This window comes from Xiphias gladius, chromosome 3, assembly GCF_016859285.1.
Source record: "Xiphias gladius isolate SHS-SW01 ecotype Sanya breed wild chromosome 3, ASM1685928v1, whole genome shotgun sequence".
Classification (NCBI taxonomy): Eukaryota; Metazoa; Chordata; class Actinopteri; order Istiophoriformes; family Xiphiidae; genus Xiphias; species Xiphias gladius.
This window is the reverse complement of record NC_053402.1, coordinates 8032623-8044121: the sequence shown is the minus strand read 5'-3', so window position 1 is coordinate 8044121 and position 11499 is coordinate 8032623. Positions and strand designations below refer to the sequence as shown.

Here is an 11499-nt window from a genome sequence, read left to right as displayed (position 1 = left end):
ATTGGCTTCTAAATTTGTCTTTGTGGTCATTTTTGTAATATATTTTGTGTGTGTGTATCCAGGTTTCTGGATTTGGTTAAAAGTACTTGAAGTTTTTCAGATTGAGTACCCTCTATGTTGAACCAGTCGTAGGTCAAAACTGCCCCTTACCTGTTTCCCTTTTGATGTCCTGTGGTTTGACACTTTGTGACAGCATCCTGCTTTATTGCAATATGAACATTAAGCACTGCATAGTGTGTTTACGATAAAAAGCCATGCTTTTTGCATGTTACAATGATGAATATGACAAAGAATTACGTTAAGGTGGAATGGCTGTTAATACACTGGGCCACAGCGAAACAAGCCAAGCATGTCCACCTGCCACCCTCTCATTACCATCCACAAATCAATCCTATTTAACACTCGCGTCACTCTGCAGTAAGCCACTACTCACTGTATGAAATTATTTACGTTCTCTGTTTCAACTGTGAATTCTCATCGTCTTAAGTGGCAGCTCTCGCCCCACAGTAACATTATTTTAGACTACTAATTTTGTCCAGAGATAAAAGCCCCAATTTAAAGAAGTTTCAAACACTTTGTGACAGGACCATTCTCAAATGTATGCAGGGCCTAGATGTCTTTGGCCTTACAGTCAGTCACACAGAACAAGCAGGTGTGTACAGCCAGCCCTCTGAGTGGTGGAAAAATGAGATTTCTTGCTTGGCATGTACCAACTGATAGATATTAGCCACAAGAGGGGGGAAAAAAAATATTAGTATATTTACTGATATTATAACATGATATATTTGTTATTGTGCTGCATGATAAACCCAACCAATGCAAACAAATTCACTTTGCAAACACAGCATAATGACTCATATTGCTTGATAAATACTCTATGGTCAAAATAAAGGAAGAAGGAGCAGTTAGGTATGACGTTTTTCTTAAATGACTGTCCTCTAACATCCAGAGAATGACATCATCGACGTTGTGAACGGGCGCGTTGTTAAGTAACGAGAGGGGGAGACAGATTCGAGTGGAGAACGGCCGCTCGTGCTGTCGGAGCTTCTCAGGGACTGTCAACAGGGAGTGCAACCGACGACAGAGCTAAAAGCTGGGGGTATGAAAGCCGCCAGAATCCGCTCCCATCCTCCTCTGCCCAGGCCCCTGTCCGACTGACAACCATCGGATCAGAACCTCTAACTAAGCAGCTCTCGGACGAACCCAATATCGGGTGAGTGGCGGGTCGGGGAACCAAAGCAATCAAGGGGGAAAAGGGGCCTGATTCGGCCGAATTAGAGTCTTGTATTCACGGCTTACAGGAGAGGGGGAGGGGGCGAGTAGTACGGATGGCTTTCTACACAGGCTAGTCTAGTACATACATGGGTGCGGTTGTAAGAAGAATGTAAAATGTGGCGAAGTGCGATATAACAACATATTTCAATCTTTATTTTATTTAGAAAATATTCAAGGTGCAGTCCGTATCACGGTTCGGTTAACGTATTTCTCCTAGCTTACTCCTAGAAGCTAACAGTTAACTAACGTTGATGCTTGCGATTGGTTTTTTCTTTTTTTCTAACGTTACTACCGTCTGTAAATTATGCAAATGGGCCTTTCTAAACATCGGAACTGTTAAGATTTCGTGAAATGTAATATGGCAAATATTGTGCTCTAGTAACGTCAATCACAATTGACTCGCTTCTCATCAAAATCCAAACAGGAAACAAAAATATAACCTGACACCTGCCATTAACGTTAAAAAACACATAATTAAACTATAAATTTGAAAGTCCCTGTCATATTAATGCGTGAATTTGTCAACTCTGTTACACACGAGTTGATTGTGGAGTGACAGCTGCCTGAGTGTGAGAGCTGTAGCAGTGCTGTTTTTCATGTGATTGCGAAATCTTCTGGCTTTGAGTCTCTGACAGTTGTTTTTCCTCTAAGACTTACTTTTTCACGTCCTCATCTACTTTCTAAAGAAGTGGGTCTGACTAATTTCAAGAAATACAAAATTATTTCACATTCGGGACATCCTGTCTTCACAACCTCCACTAAGACTCCCCTGAACCAGTAGTTATGTACTGTAGCATCCACTGTAACCAATCCACCGTCTTGTAGGTGATGACTGCCATAATAACACGTTTTTTCAAGTGGAGTGTCACAGGCTAATTCCACTTGCTCTTCGTCACGCTGGCCATTTCTGAAACATTAAATAATGCATTCTTCACATTGTTGCTAAGTTTTCACCATACATTTCTTTGCAATACCAAATTCGCAAGCTTTTTAGAATCAACACATGAGGGTATATGCTACTGGAATCCACATCGGCACAGTCTTAAACACGCAGTGAAATACGGTGTGTTTTTAAAATTGTGTATCACTGTTTCTGAACAAAGTAATTAATCAATGGCGCTTACTGTGTAGCCCTGTGATTAATGTTGCTCACTGAAACCTAACCATTTATTAACCCAAATCCCTCTGCCTCCATTGCATCTACTATGCCAGGCTGTCCTCTCATCAGCTAGAGTTGACAGGGAGGTCTAGGGCCTACATCTTACAGTATGTTGGGTCAGCTGATGTTTTTACTTGAGATGAGGACAGAGCAATGCAAGTTGTTTTGAGTTGAATTGAAGTCTCATATGATCCAAGTTGATAGTGTATCAGACATAACTGTTGAAGTCGTAGAACGGAGCTAGTGTTTGCAGCTTTTTTTCTTTTTTTTAAATTCCACTGCATACAATCAGAATAACTCCTGAGAATTAATGTTGAGATAAAGGAGGTTTGGATCGAAGCAAACTGAATACAGAGGACTAGTTCTGCAGAATTGATGACCATTCTGCTTGCTTGAGTTGGCATGTGAACAAAACTGAGTTTGTCAGAGAATGCTTTGTTTTGCAATTTCTCAGAGTTGTCATGAGACTATTTCATGTTTTCTATTGGGGATGAAGTTTGAGGCCACTCAAAGTGCAACATAAGAATCCGTAAAGACAATATGGGCTATTTCTTATATTGTCCTGTTGAACTGTCAATAGGGCACATGTCATGAGATCATTTGATTAGCTCAGAGCCTGGCTAGAAGTGTTTATTTGAAGAAACAGCAGCTCTACATTTGGAACGAGGGTCCACTGTTACAATAAAGGGCAAAGTTTGTTTACATGGTATTCCCAAATTGCTGGTTAGGAACCAAATCTCTTTGATAAAAGCGCTGATGTGTTTTCTGCAGCACTTTACTCTCTGAAGTTCATTGCACAGAATTGTCTGAGGGTCTTGACACAGATATAGCAAGCAAGCGCTCCGCGGCTGCTCATGCCCTTCCTCCCTTGGCAGTGCCAGTACAGTACAGTAGAGAGCTTAGTCTTGCATTTGCAGTGGCTGCACAATGTGGCGTGGTAGAGCGAGTACTAAATAAATGATGATCCTGCTCCAGCATCACGTGCAGTTCAGCTCAGGAGATGCACTTAAATTCCTCGTGTTTGCCAAGTCCTAGTACTGATGCAGCAGTTGATTCTGATCCACTCCTCTTCCAAGTTGCAACTGACATTTCTGTGTAGCCCTCATTTTGCTGTATTGCTTTCTCCTATTTTCCCTGTGTTGCTGATCTCAGTGTGTCCAACTCCCTCTCCCAGCTACCCTACAAATCTAATCGTGTGTTTCTGGAGGCCAGACAGCTGTTGCTGATCAACTAGCCCTGCTTAGGCTACATTCTCACACACACACATGGTCGATTCAGCTATCTGGCATTGATGATCATCATGTGAGCAGCTGACTGACCCTTGAGGATACCTTCTCACATTCTACCATTTAGCAAAGTGGAGGAAATATTCCTGTTTATATTCAGTTGAGTTTTACAGTAGCTCATCCTATAATGTTCCAGAGTTAGTGGTGAGAGAAAGGAGGTGCATCACAGACAAACTAGTCAGGTGTCATGTGTCATTTGCCTCGTTCTCACCACATCTGTGCTGTCTGTTGGTGACAGTGACGACTTGCAACCATGGAGCTGAGAGTGGGGAACAAGTACCGGCTTGGGCGAAAGATAGGGAGTGGTTCTTTTGGAGACATTTACCTGGGTAAGTGGAAACGGAGTTTTTCTGTTTTGGCTTGCCTTACCCAACTTTCAATTTGTCTCCTATGTTAAGGTTCTTTCTGGAGTAGTTGCTGGATGGTCTCTCTTCATACTGTACCATTAATGTCCCCCCTTATTTTGGAACTGAACCTGATTTTCCTTAGTATTCATCCTTCACTGGCCTGTCACTGGTGAAATCCATGGCTCTTACATCTGTGGTGGTATTTTTTTTGTGTCTGTGTATGTCCTCAGGTGCCAACATTGCTACTGGTGAGGAGGTAGCCATCAAGCTTGAATGTGTGAAGACCAAACACCCACAGTTGCACATTGAAAGCAAGTTCTACAAGATGATGCAAGGAGGAGGTAAGAAGTGGATACAGCTTTGACATGCTTGGCAAGATTTTTCAACACATTCCTTATCAAAGTTTTTGACACAGGAAATATTCTAGATGCAGATACCCTGCTAAGCTTGCAGGAAAAATGTACAATGAATTCTTTTAACAAAAAAATGTCTGAAGGACTGTCATCTTCTCAAATTTTTGAAATATACAGATAAGTAAAGGTATTTTCATGGAATTGGTATTTAGTGTAAAACTCTATTGTATGTACTTTATGCTGATTTCGTGTGTTTGCGTGTGTGTGTATGTGTGCGTGCTAGTGGGTATTCCATCGATAAAGTGGTGTGGTGCAGAGGGAGACTACAATGTGATGGTAATGGAGCTACTCGGTCCAAGTCTGGAAGACCTTTTCAACTTTTGCTCCCGGAAGTTCAGCCTAAAGACTGTCCTGCTTTTGGCAGACCAGATGGTATGTCCTGTCTCTACATTAATTTAGGGATATTAGAATTAGCACAATTTCACAGTCTCCTCAGTTAAGATCTCACAATGTGAAAATGCTCTGTTTACGATCAGAATACAGAGACATAATATTTATGATCCTACTAGGTGATGTGCATGAACTAGATAACTTTTATTTGTTGGTGCACACTCATATGACCGTTTCATCACTTTGTCTCACCTGTGCTCTTCAGATTAGTCGCATTGAGTACATTCACTCCAAAAATTTCATCCATCGGGATGTGAAGCCTGACAACTTCCTAATGGGGCTTGGCAAGAAGGGTAATCTGGTGTACATCATTGACTTTGGCCTGGCCAAAAAGTACCGCGATGCTCGCACACATCAGCACATCCCTTACAGGGAGAACAAGAACCTGACTGGCACAGCACGCTACGCCTCCATCAACACACATCTTGGAATTGGTAAGGTACCCTTGGATCAAACAACAAACTGATTTGCTTACTTTTTCTTTATGTGTTTTGGGTATCAAAATTTGATGCCAGATCAGTTACTTGTTTTGCAGAACATTGGATTAGGTTCCCCATTAAACAGTACTGCTGCTGCTTCTTTACCTCTTGACCTTGATACTAACATACACGTTCTCAGGCAGCTCTGTTATAACCCCATGTCATGGAACTTTCTAGAAAGCCCCTATTAGACTTGTTGTGATTCATGTTTGTTTACATTCTGTGTATGCCATGGCAGAGAGCTTCAAGTGTCTAAAAGTGTGGATAATCCTGACTAAACTGACAGAAATACAGCAAGAAATACAATAAGTTCAGACGAGGGCATTTATTATGCAGTCAGATGTAAAGAAAATATTACATTTGTGATTATTTGTTGGTGCAATATAAACAGAACAGTAGAGTAGAATTGATTGGAATGGTTCATAATGGTGTTGCCCTAGTTATAGGCACCCCAAGTCTTGTGTCATCTGCTCCATCAGGGTCACACCCTCACTGCACTTTGACAGCTGCCGCTGAACACCATGTTAAATGTGATTAATCAGATCTGACTTATGATATCTCCCTCTACATGACACTCATCCCTAGCTTAGAGGTATAATGCCCTGTACTATGTGCCAGATTTTACCTGTCATCAGTTGTCTTTGAAGTCGTCACTTTAATCAGTCATATCCCCTATCATCATAGTTTTAGTCTGTCTAAGAACAATTGCTGGTCTCAGTGGTTTTTAAATCTTTTAAATCTGTTTTTTCAGAAAGGAAGCTACAATTTCTAGCTCTTATTCTGTTTGATTTTGGACCTGCCTCCTCTCCTGATCAGTCTTTGTGTTTATACACACCCTATCAGATTGTTCAGAGGATGCAAGGGAAGAGAGCGCATGAGAGAGAAAAAGAAGGAAAATGCCCCCTGGGATAGAAAATGACCTTGTTGTGGTGGTGTCATTCCACTGTAATGCTCTACAAGACATTCTGCAAAACATTTTTATATGGCTAACCATTTAATCACATCCCCTATCTCATTGCAGTGCACTAGCTTAACAGTTGCAGACCCAATAAGTTATTTATCTCTGATGTATTTTGGTTTTATATCATTGATTTTGGGTTAGATACCAACTGGGAGAACAAATGTGAGAGTGAAGGATGGTTGGGAGAACAATTCGGGACATGAGAAGTGACATGTAGAGGAGACTGTCCACACCTCATGCAAAAAAATGGCCTCTCATTACACTTGCATTATCTTTCACACATGGATACTGGTAACCCACAGATAAACCCACTCAATAACATAGTTGACACAAACATGGTTTAACTAGTTACCTCCATATTTCTTTCAGTTTTCCATCTCGAGTCATGTGAAGCAAAATAAATTGTTGTTTGGCCAGGTATTGACACATTCCTAACTTGAAGATAACTCCAACTCAGCATCACAGTAACTTAAAAAGTCTGCAGAATAGAACTGATAGGCCTCTTTTATCCTAAGGTATGTCATTTTTCATTTTTGGCGACATGAGTAGTATTTTGTTGACCTATTCGTGACTATTAATTGTGTTGAGTACAAACCACTATAACCTGCGACTTGTAATTCCTTAAGGCGTGTATGAAGAAGTCAGTAGTTTTGTTTCTTAAAAATGTAAATAGGGCCTGGGTAAATGGTCCTTTGTTAGGGCACTAAGTGGAAATCCCTCAGGTTTTAAACTCACGCTTATGCGCAGACTCATGCTTTTTGTCCATAGAGCAGTCCAGACGTGATGACCTGGAGTCTCTCGGCTATGTCCTCATGTACTTCAACCTGGGCTCCCTCCCCTGGCAGGGCCTCAAGGCTGCGACCAAGAGACAGAAGTATGAACGAATCAGCGAGAAGAAAATGTCCACACCCATTGAGGTTCTTTGCAAAGGATACCCTTGTGAGTGATGTTTCTGTGTTGCTCTGTGTATTGGGTTAGCAACATACCCGTAGTTGTGAAATTATCTGCAGCTGCAGTCTTAGGATTCCTCATAATTGAATTGAGCAAATGTTATCTAATCACATAAAGTCAAACGTTAAAATGCATTCAGTGATTTTGTCTTGTGCTTGTTGATTCTCCTCATTACTGTTTTTCTCATTTGTTCTCCTACAGCGGAGTTCTCAACATACCTGAATTTTTGCCGTTCACTCCGTTTTGATGACAAGCCAGACTACTCCTACCTACGACAGCTCTTCAGGAATCTTTTCCACCGACAGGGCTTCTCCTATGATTATGTCTTTGACTGGAACATGCTCAAATTTGTAAGTTTGCAACAAGTGTTTTTAACTGAAGTGTTGATGTTTGTTTGTTTTGGTGCCTATCTGCCACTAACTTTTACATCATAGTGCTCAAAAATCTCACTTCCAATCAGCTTACAGTATAATACAGATCATTTAAAGACATTTTTGGTCAACGGAAAAGCTTTAACGCGCCTTAACTCATTTATCAGGGTGCCAGTCGGACAGCCGAGGATGGGGATCGGGAGAGGAGGACGGGAGATGAGAGGGATGAGCGGATCGGAGGAGCCCTCCGAGGGTCTGCATCGCGAGGTCTCCCCCCAGGTCCCAACCCTGGAGCTCCCAACAGAGTCAGGAACGGGCCAGAGCAGGCTATCTCTAACCCTGCCTCACGGGTCCAACAGTCTGGTGAGTATTCTGCTAAATTGCTCAAGTCATAAACTCCTACTATATGTCTTTTAATGACATGATACTGTTATTAAAAGACAGATAGCAGCAATATTTTTTTTCGTGAATATCTGCATCAGATGTGTGGTCAGTTTTTCAATTTTATGCATAATTTCAGGCAACACATCACCACGTGCAATTTCTCGTGCAGAGAGAGAGAGAAAGGTGAGCATGCGGCTCCACCGCGGGGCTCCTGCCAACGTTTCATCCTCAGACCTCACAGCCCGTCACGACCAATCCAGAATTTCCACATCACAGGTGAGAAAACCCTCACAGCTTCTTTGGTTGGCCAGGTGACACATTCTGCATATGCTGGAAAAACATTATACACCTAGGTGGACTTTAAAAAAAATAGTCTGGTAAATCACGGCTCCTCAAGCCCCATAGTTTAGGACTTAAATTATCTATAAAGTTTGTCTAACAAAAACTCACTCTGCCAAGGATTGGGTGATATGGACTTAAATAACATTGCAATGGTTATCACAAAATTGTCTTTTTCAACTTGGTGCAGTATTAAATTTCAGGTAGATTTAATGTCGTGTTTAGTTAAAGATGTGAATTTTGAGCCATGATATTTTGATGTTAAAATGTCTTCACAATATGAATATAGACCCAAAGGGATAATAGTGAATTATCACCCAGCCCTTCTTTCACCCACAATTTATATATAATATATTCAGCTGGTGTTAAAATAACAGGAACTCTTTTGCATTAAAATTAAAAAACCAATTCAAAAGCACCAAAAACGAAGGCCTGAGATATTACCCTAGAAATACATCAGTCTGGTTAGAAAAAGTGTGAAATACTAGCTTAATATGTGACATCATTATTTATTGTTCATCTGGGTTGAGTCCCCCCCCCCCCCTTCATGTCAAGTAACATGGAAAAGCGATGTTTGAAGATTTCGTGAGAACTGCTCATCCAAAAAACTTGAGTCGACACTGCAGTTGGCTCCTCAGCAATACACTAGTGAAGTTCGAAGTCAATCGGATGAGCAGTTGAGAAAATCGATATGTAGACCGACAGACAGAGATTCCTCCATTTATGGTTAGATGGGTCTGTGTGATTTTGCCTCTAATACGGGAAAGACCTGGTTCATCATACCATAATAATTATGCTGTGTGTGTGTGTGTGTGTGTGTGTGTGTGTGTGAGTGAGTGAGTGAGTGAGAGAGAAATCTAGACTGCTAATTCCTCCACTTGAGTCTAATTAAGTTTCTTTTGCAGGTCAGCGTGCCATTTGAGCACATGGGGAAGTAGAATTCTTTGGCTCTGCATGCACTTGAAACTGACAGGTCAGATCTAGTTTCAATCATTTATTCACATACTGACTGCAGAAATATACTTCTCACCAGTTCACTGCCTTCTCTAATAACTAACAATCCACTTGTTGTTGCAGGGTTGCAAGGTATGTTCATCGCTCCGGTTTATTTTCCTTTATTTTTTACCTTGTCTTATTACAAGATGATTGCCAAGGGACACATGGATATTTGTAAAAGGAAAGTAAATTTTTAAAGAATCCAGGGAAGTACATGACCGCATCTAACGTGCACTTTTTCATGTATCCTCTTTGCTGAACCCTGGACCACCACCACTACAATACAAAAAGCAAACGAATGACAATGCTACACCATTGTTACTCCATGGTTGCTCATACCTGCTCCCTTCTTCCTCAAAGCATTCCTTCAATACCCTCTGTTTTAAAAATGTGAAGGAACTGTTGGTTTAAAGAAGCAAAAAAGGTATCAGGGACACGCATGTTTCTTGTCAAAGGTCAACTTTGTGATTGACATAGGCTTAGTAAAGATTTCTTTTTCAGTTTTAACACTGCAAAAACAACTTTTCAGTGAATGTCGTCTCTTATCTTTCATGAGGACATCATAAAATGGAGTTTGTCATTAGTTTCCTTTCTTTGCATTTTTGAAAGAAGTAACAGCTAAAAGATGAAGAGGTAGGGGGGGAGAGATAGGTGAGAGGATAGTGGACAAAATGAAAGGTAATTTTGAAAAGGATAAGTAAGTGATGTTTTAGCTGTTGTAGAGTAATGTTTCTGGTGAAGTAGCAATTGGTCCTTGCTTGCCCTTCATCCATCCATGTTGTGATGATGTACTGTCCCTCAAAACTCAGCCACCAAAACCTCCACCACCCCATATTTTACCTGTTTTTAAATTGCGTGTTTATTTTGGTTTTAATGTGAGTCGGTAAGGTGAAGAATGACCATAGATATTGCAAAGACACACTCCCAAGTCTTGAGGGAAGCTCCTCAGGAAATTCTCAGTGTATTTGACCAGAGACCATAGCTGCCCATTTTGGCTAACAAATAGTGGCTGCAATTTTTATGATAGTTCTTAATGTTACCTTTTTTATTCTTTTGTTATTGGAGGTCATAGGGGAATGGGCAGGCTATGATATGGATTACAGTTTTTTTGGGGGGGGGGGCATCCAGTGATATTTTTTTTTTTTTTTTTTTTTTTTTTTTTACTCCACTGTAAATATATATAATATGTTTTTTTATTTGGATGTAAAGCCAAAATGTGGTTATTTGTTTTAAGATGTAAAGTAGAAAAATGCATACTATTGATAAAAATAGGGGCTGGGTTCCGAAGTCTAGGTATTTAAATACTAAATTGTGGGGTGGGATACTGTTGCTTTGCCAGCTGGGTCATCCAATATTTTTTGTGTGTGTGAGTGAGAGAGAGAGAGAGAGAGAGAAGGGGGGGAGTGATAGAGTGAATCCCTGCTAAGATTACAAGATTCGTTTTGTCTTTGTATGCAGATTGTTTTCTTTGTCCTCTCTGCTATTTATGTTAAACTATTTTTTTATTTGTCAGAAATAACTTTCTTCTTTATTCTCTTATTTGTGTTTTTATTTCTTCCCCCTGTAACTTATTAGAATTGCCTTGTTCAGTTCTTTTTTTTTTTGCCTATCCCTTTTTACTTCTGTTATGCCTCGAAGGTTATCTGTCCACCTCTTGTTATACATAGGGCTTTCAGTATTCCCTCTGCAAAAATGATAATGCTAGTTTGATGTCACTTTTGAATTTTAACCTCCAGCAACTTTGATGATGTCATTCAGAAGAAAATACCTGATCAAATTGCAGGGATGTGTAAATAGCAGTGAACTGTGTGTAATTACCTTTTGTACATGCCACCATGACCCAGTGGCATAGTAACTGGTGGGTTGGTGACGGTATAGAAGAGGCTGAGGCGATGGGGATTTCACTTTATGTAATGTGTACTGATAGCTTGTACAGTTCTTTAACACACTCTATTTACAACAGTATTTGTGTATATTTTATGAAGTAATAAAAATGAATAACCTTGCTCACAACTTTTTGCTGACCCTTTTCTTGCTCATTTTTTGCTTATTGCTGTCTATACGTTTTTAATCTGGTGGGATTTTTTTTTTTTTTTTTTTTTTCTCTAATTGGGGGTTTCGAACAACAGCATATCTTGTGCATTGTAG

General features: G+C 40.4%; 1 protein-coding gene across 2 annotated transcripts; it reads left to right on the top strand.

Moving 5' to 3' along the window:
- The first annotated feature begins 933 nt into the window (after positions 1-933).
- LOC120784429 (casein kinase I) lies at positions 934-11364 on the top strand. Of its 2 annotated transcripts, XM_040118268.1 has the most exons (12): positions 934-1213; positions 3959-4049; positions 4298-4408; positions 4704-4852; positions 5076-5304; positions 7079-7249; positions 7463-7611; positions 7800-7995; positions 8153-8292; positions 9261-9328; positions 9433-9441; positions 9643-11364. In XM_040118268.1, the coding sequence occupies exons 2-10, from the start codon at positions 3974-3976 to the stop codon at positions 9291-9293; spliced, it is 1254 nt and encodes a 417-aa protein (XP_039974202.1). In that variant the 5' UTR covers positions 934-1213; positions 3959-3973; the 3' UTR covers positions 9294-9328; positions 9433-9441; positions 9643-11364. The 2 variants fall into 2 exon arrangements, with proteins under 2 accessions (XP_039974202.1, XP_039974195.1); XM_040118261.1 differs by having other exon boundaries at positions 9433-11364.
- Positions 11365-11499: the final 135 nt, after the last annotated feature.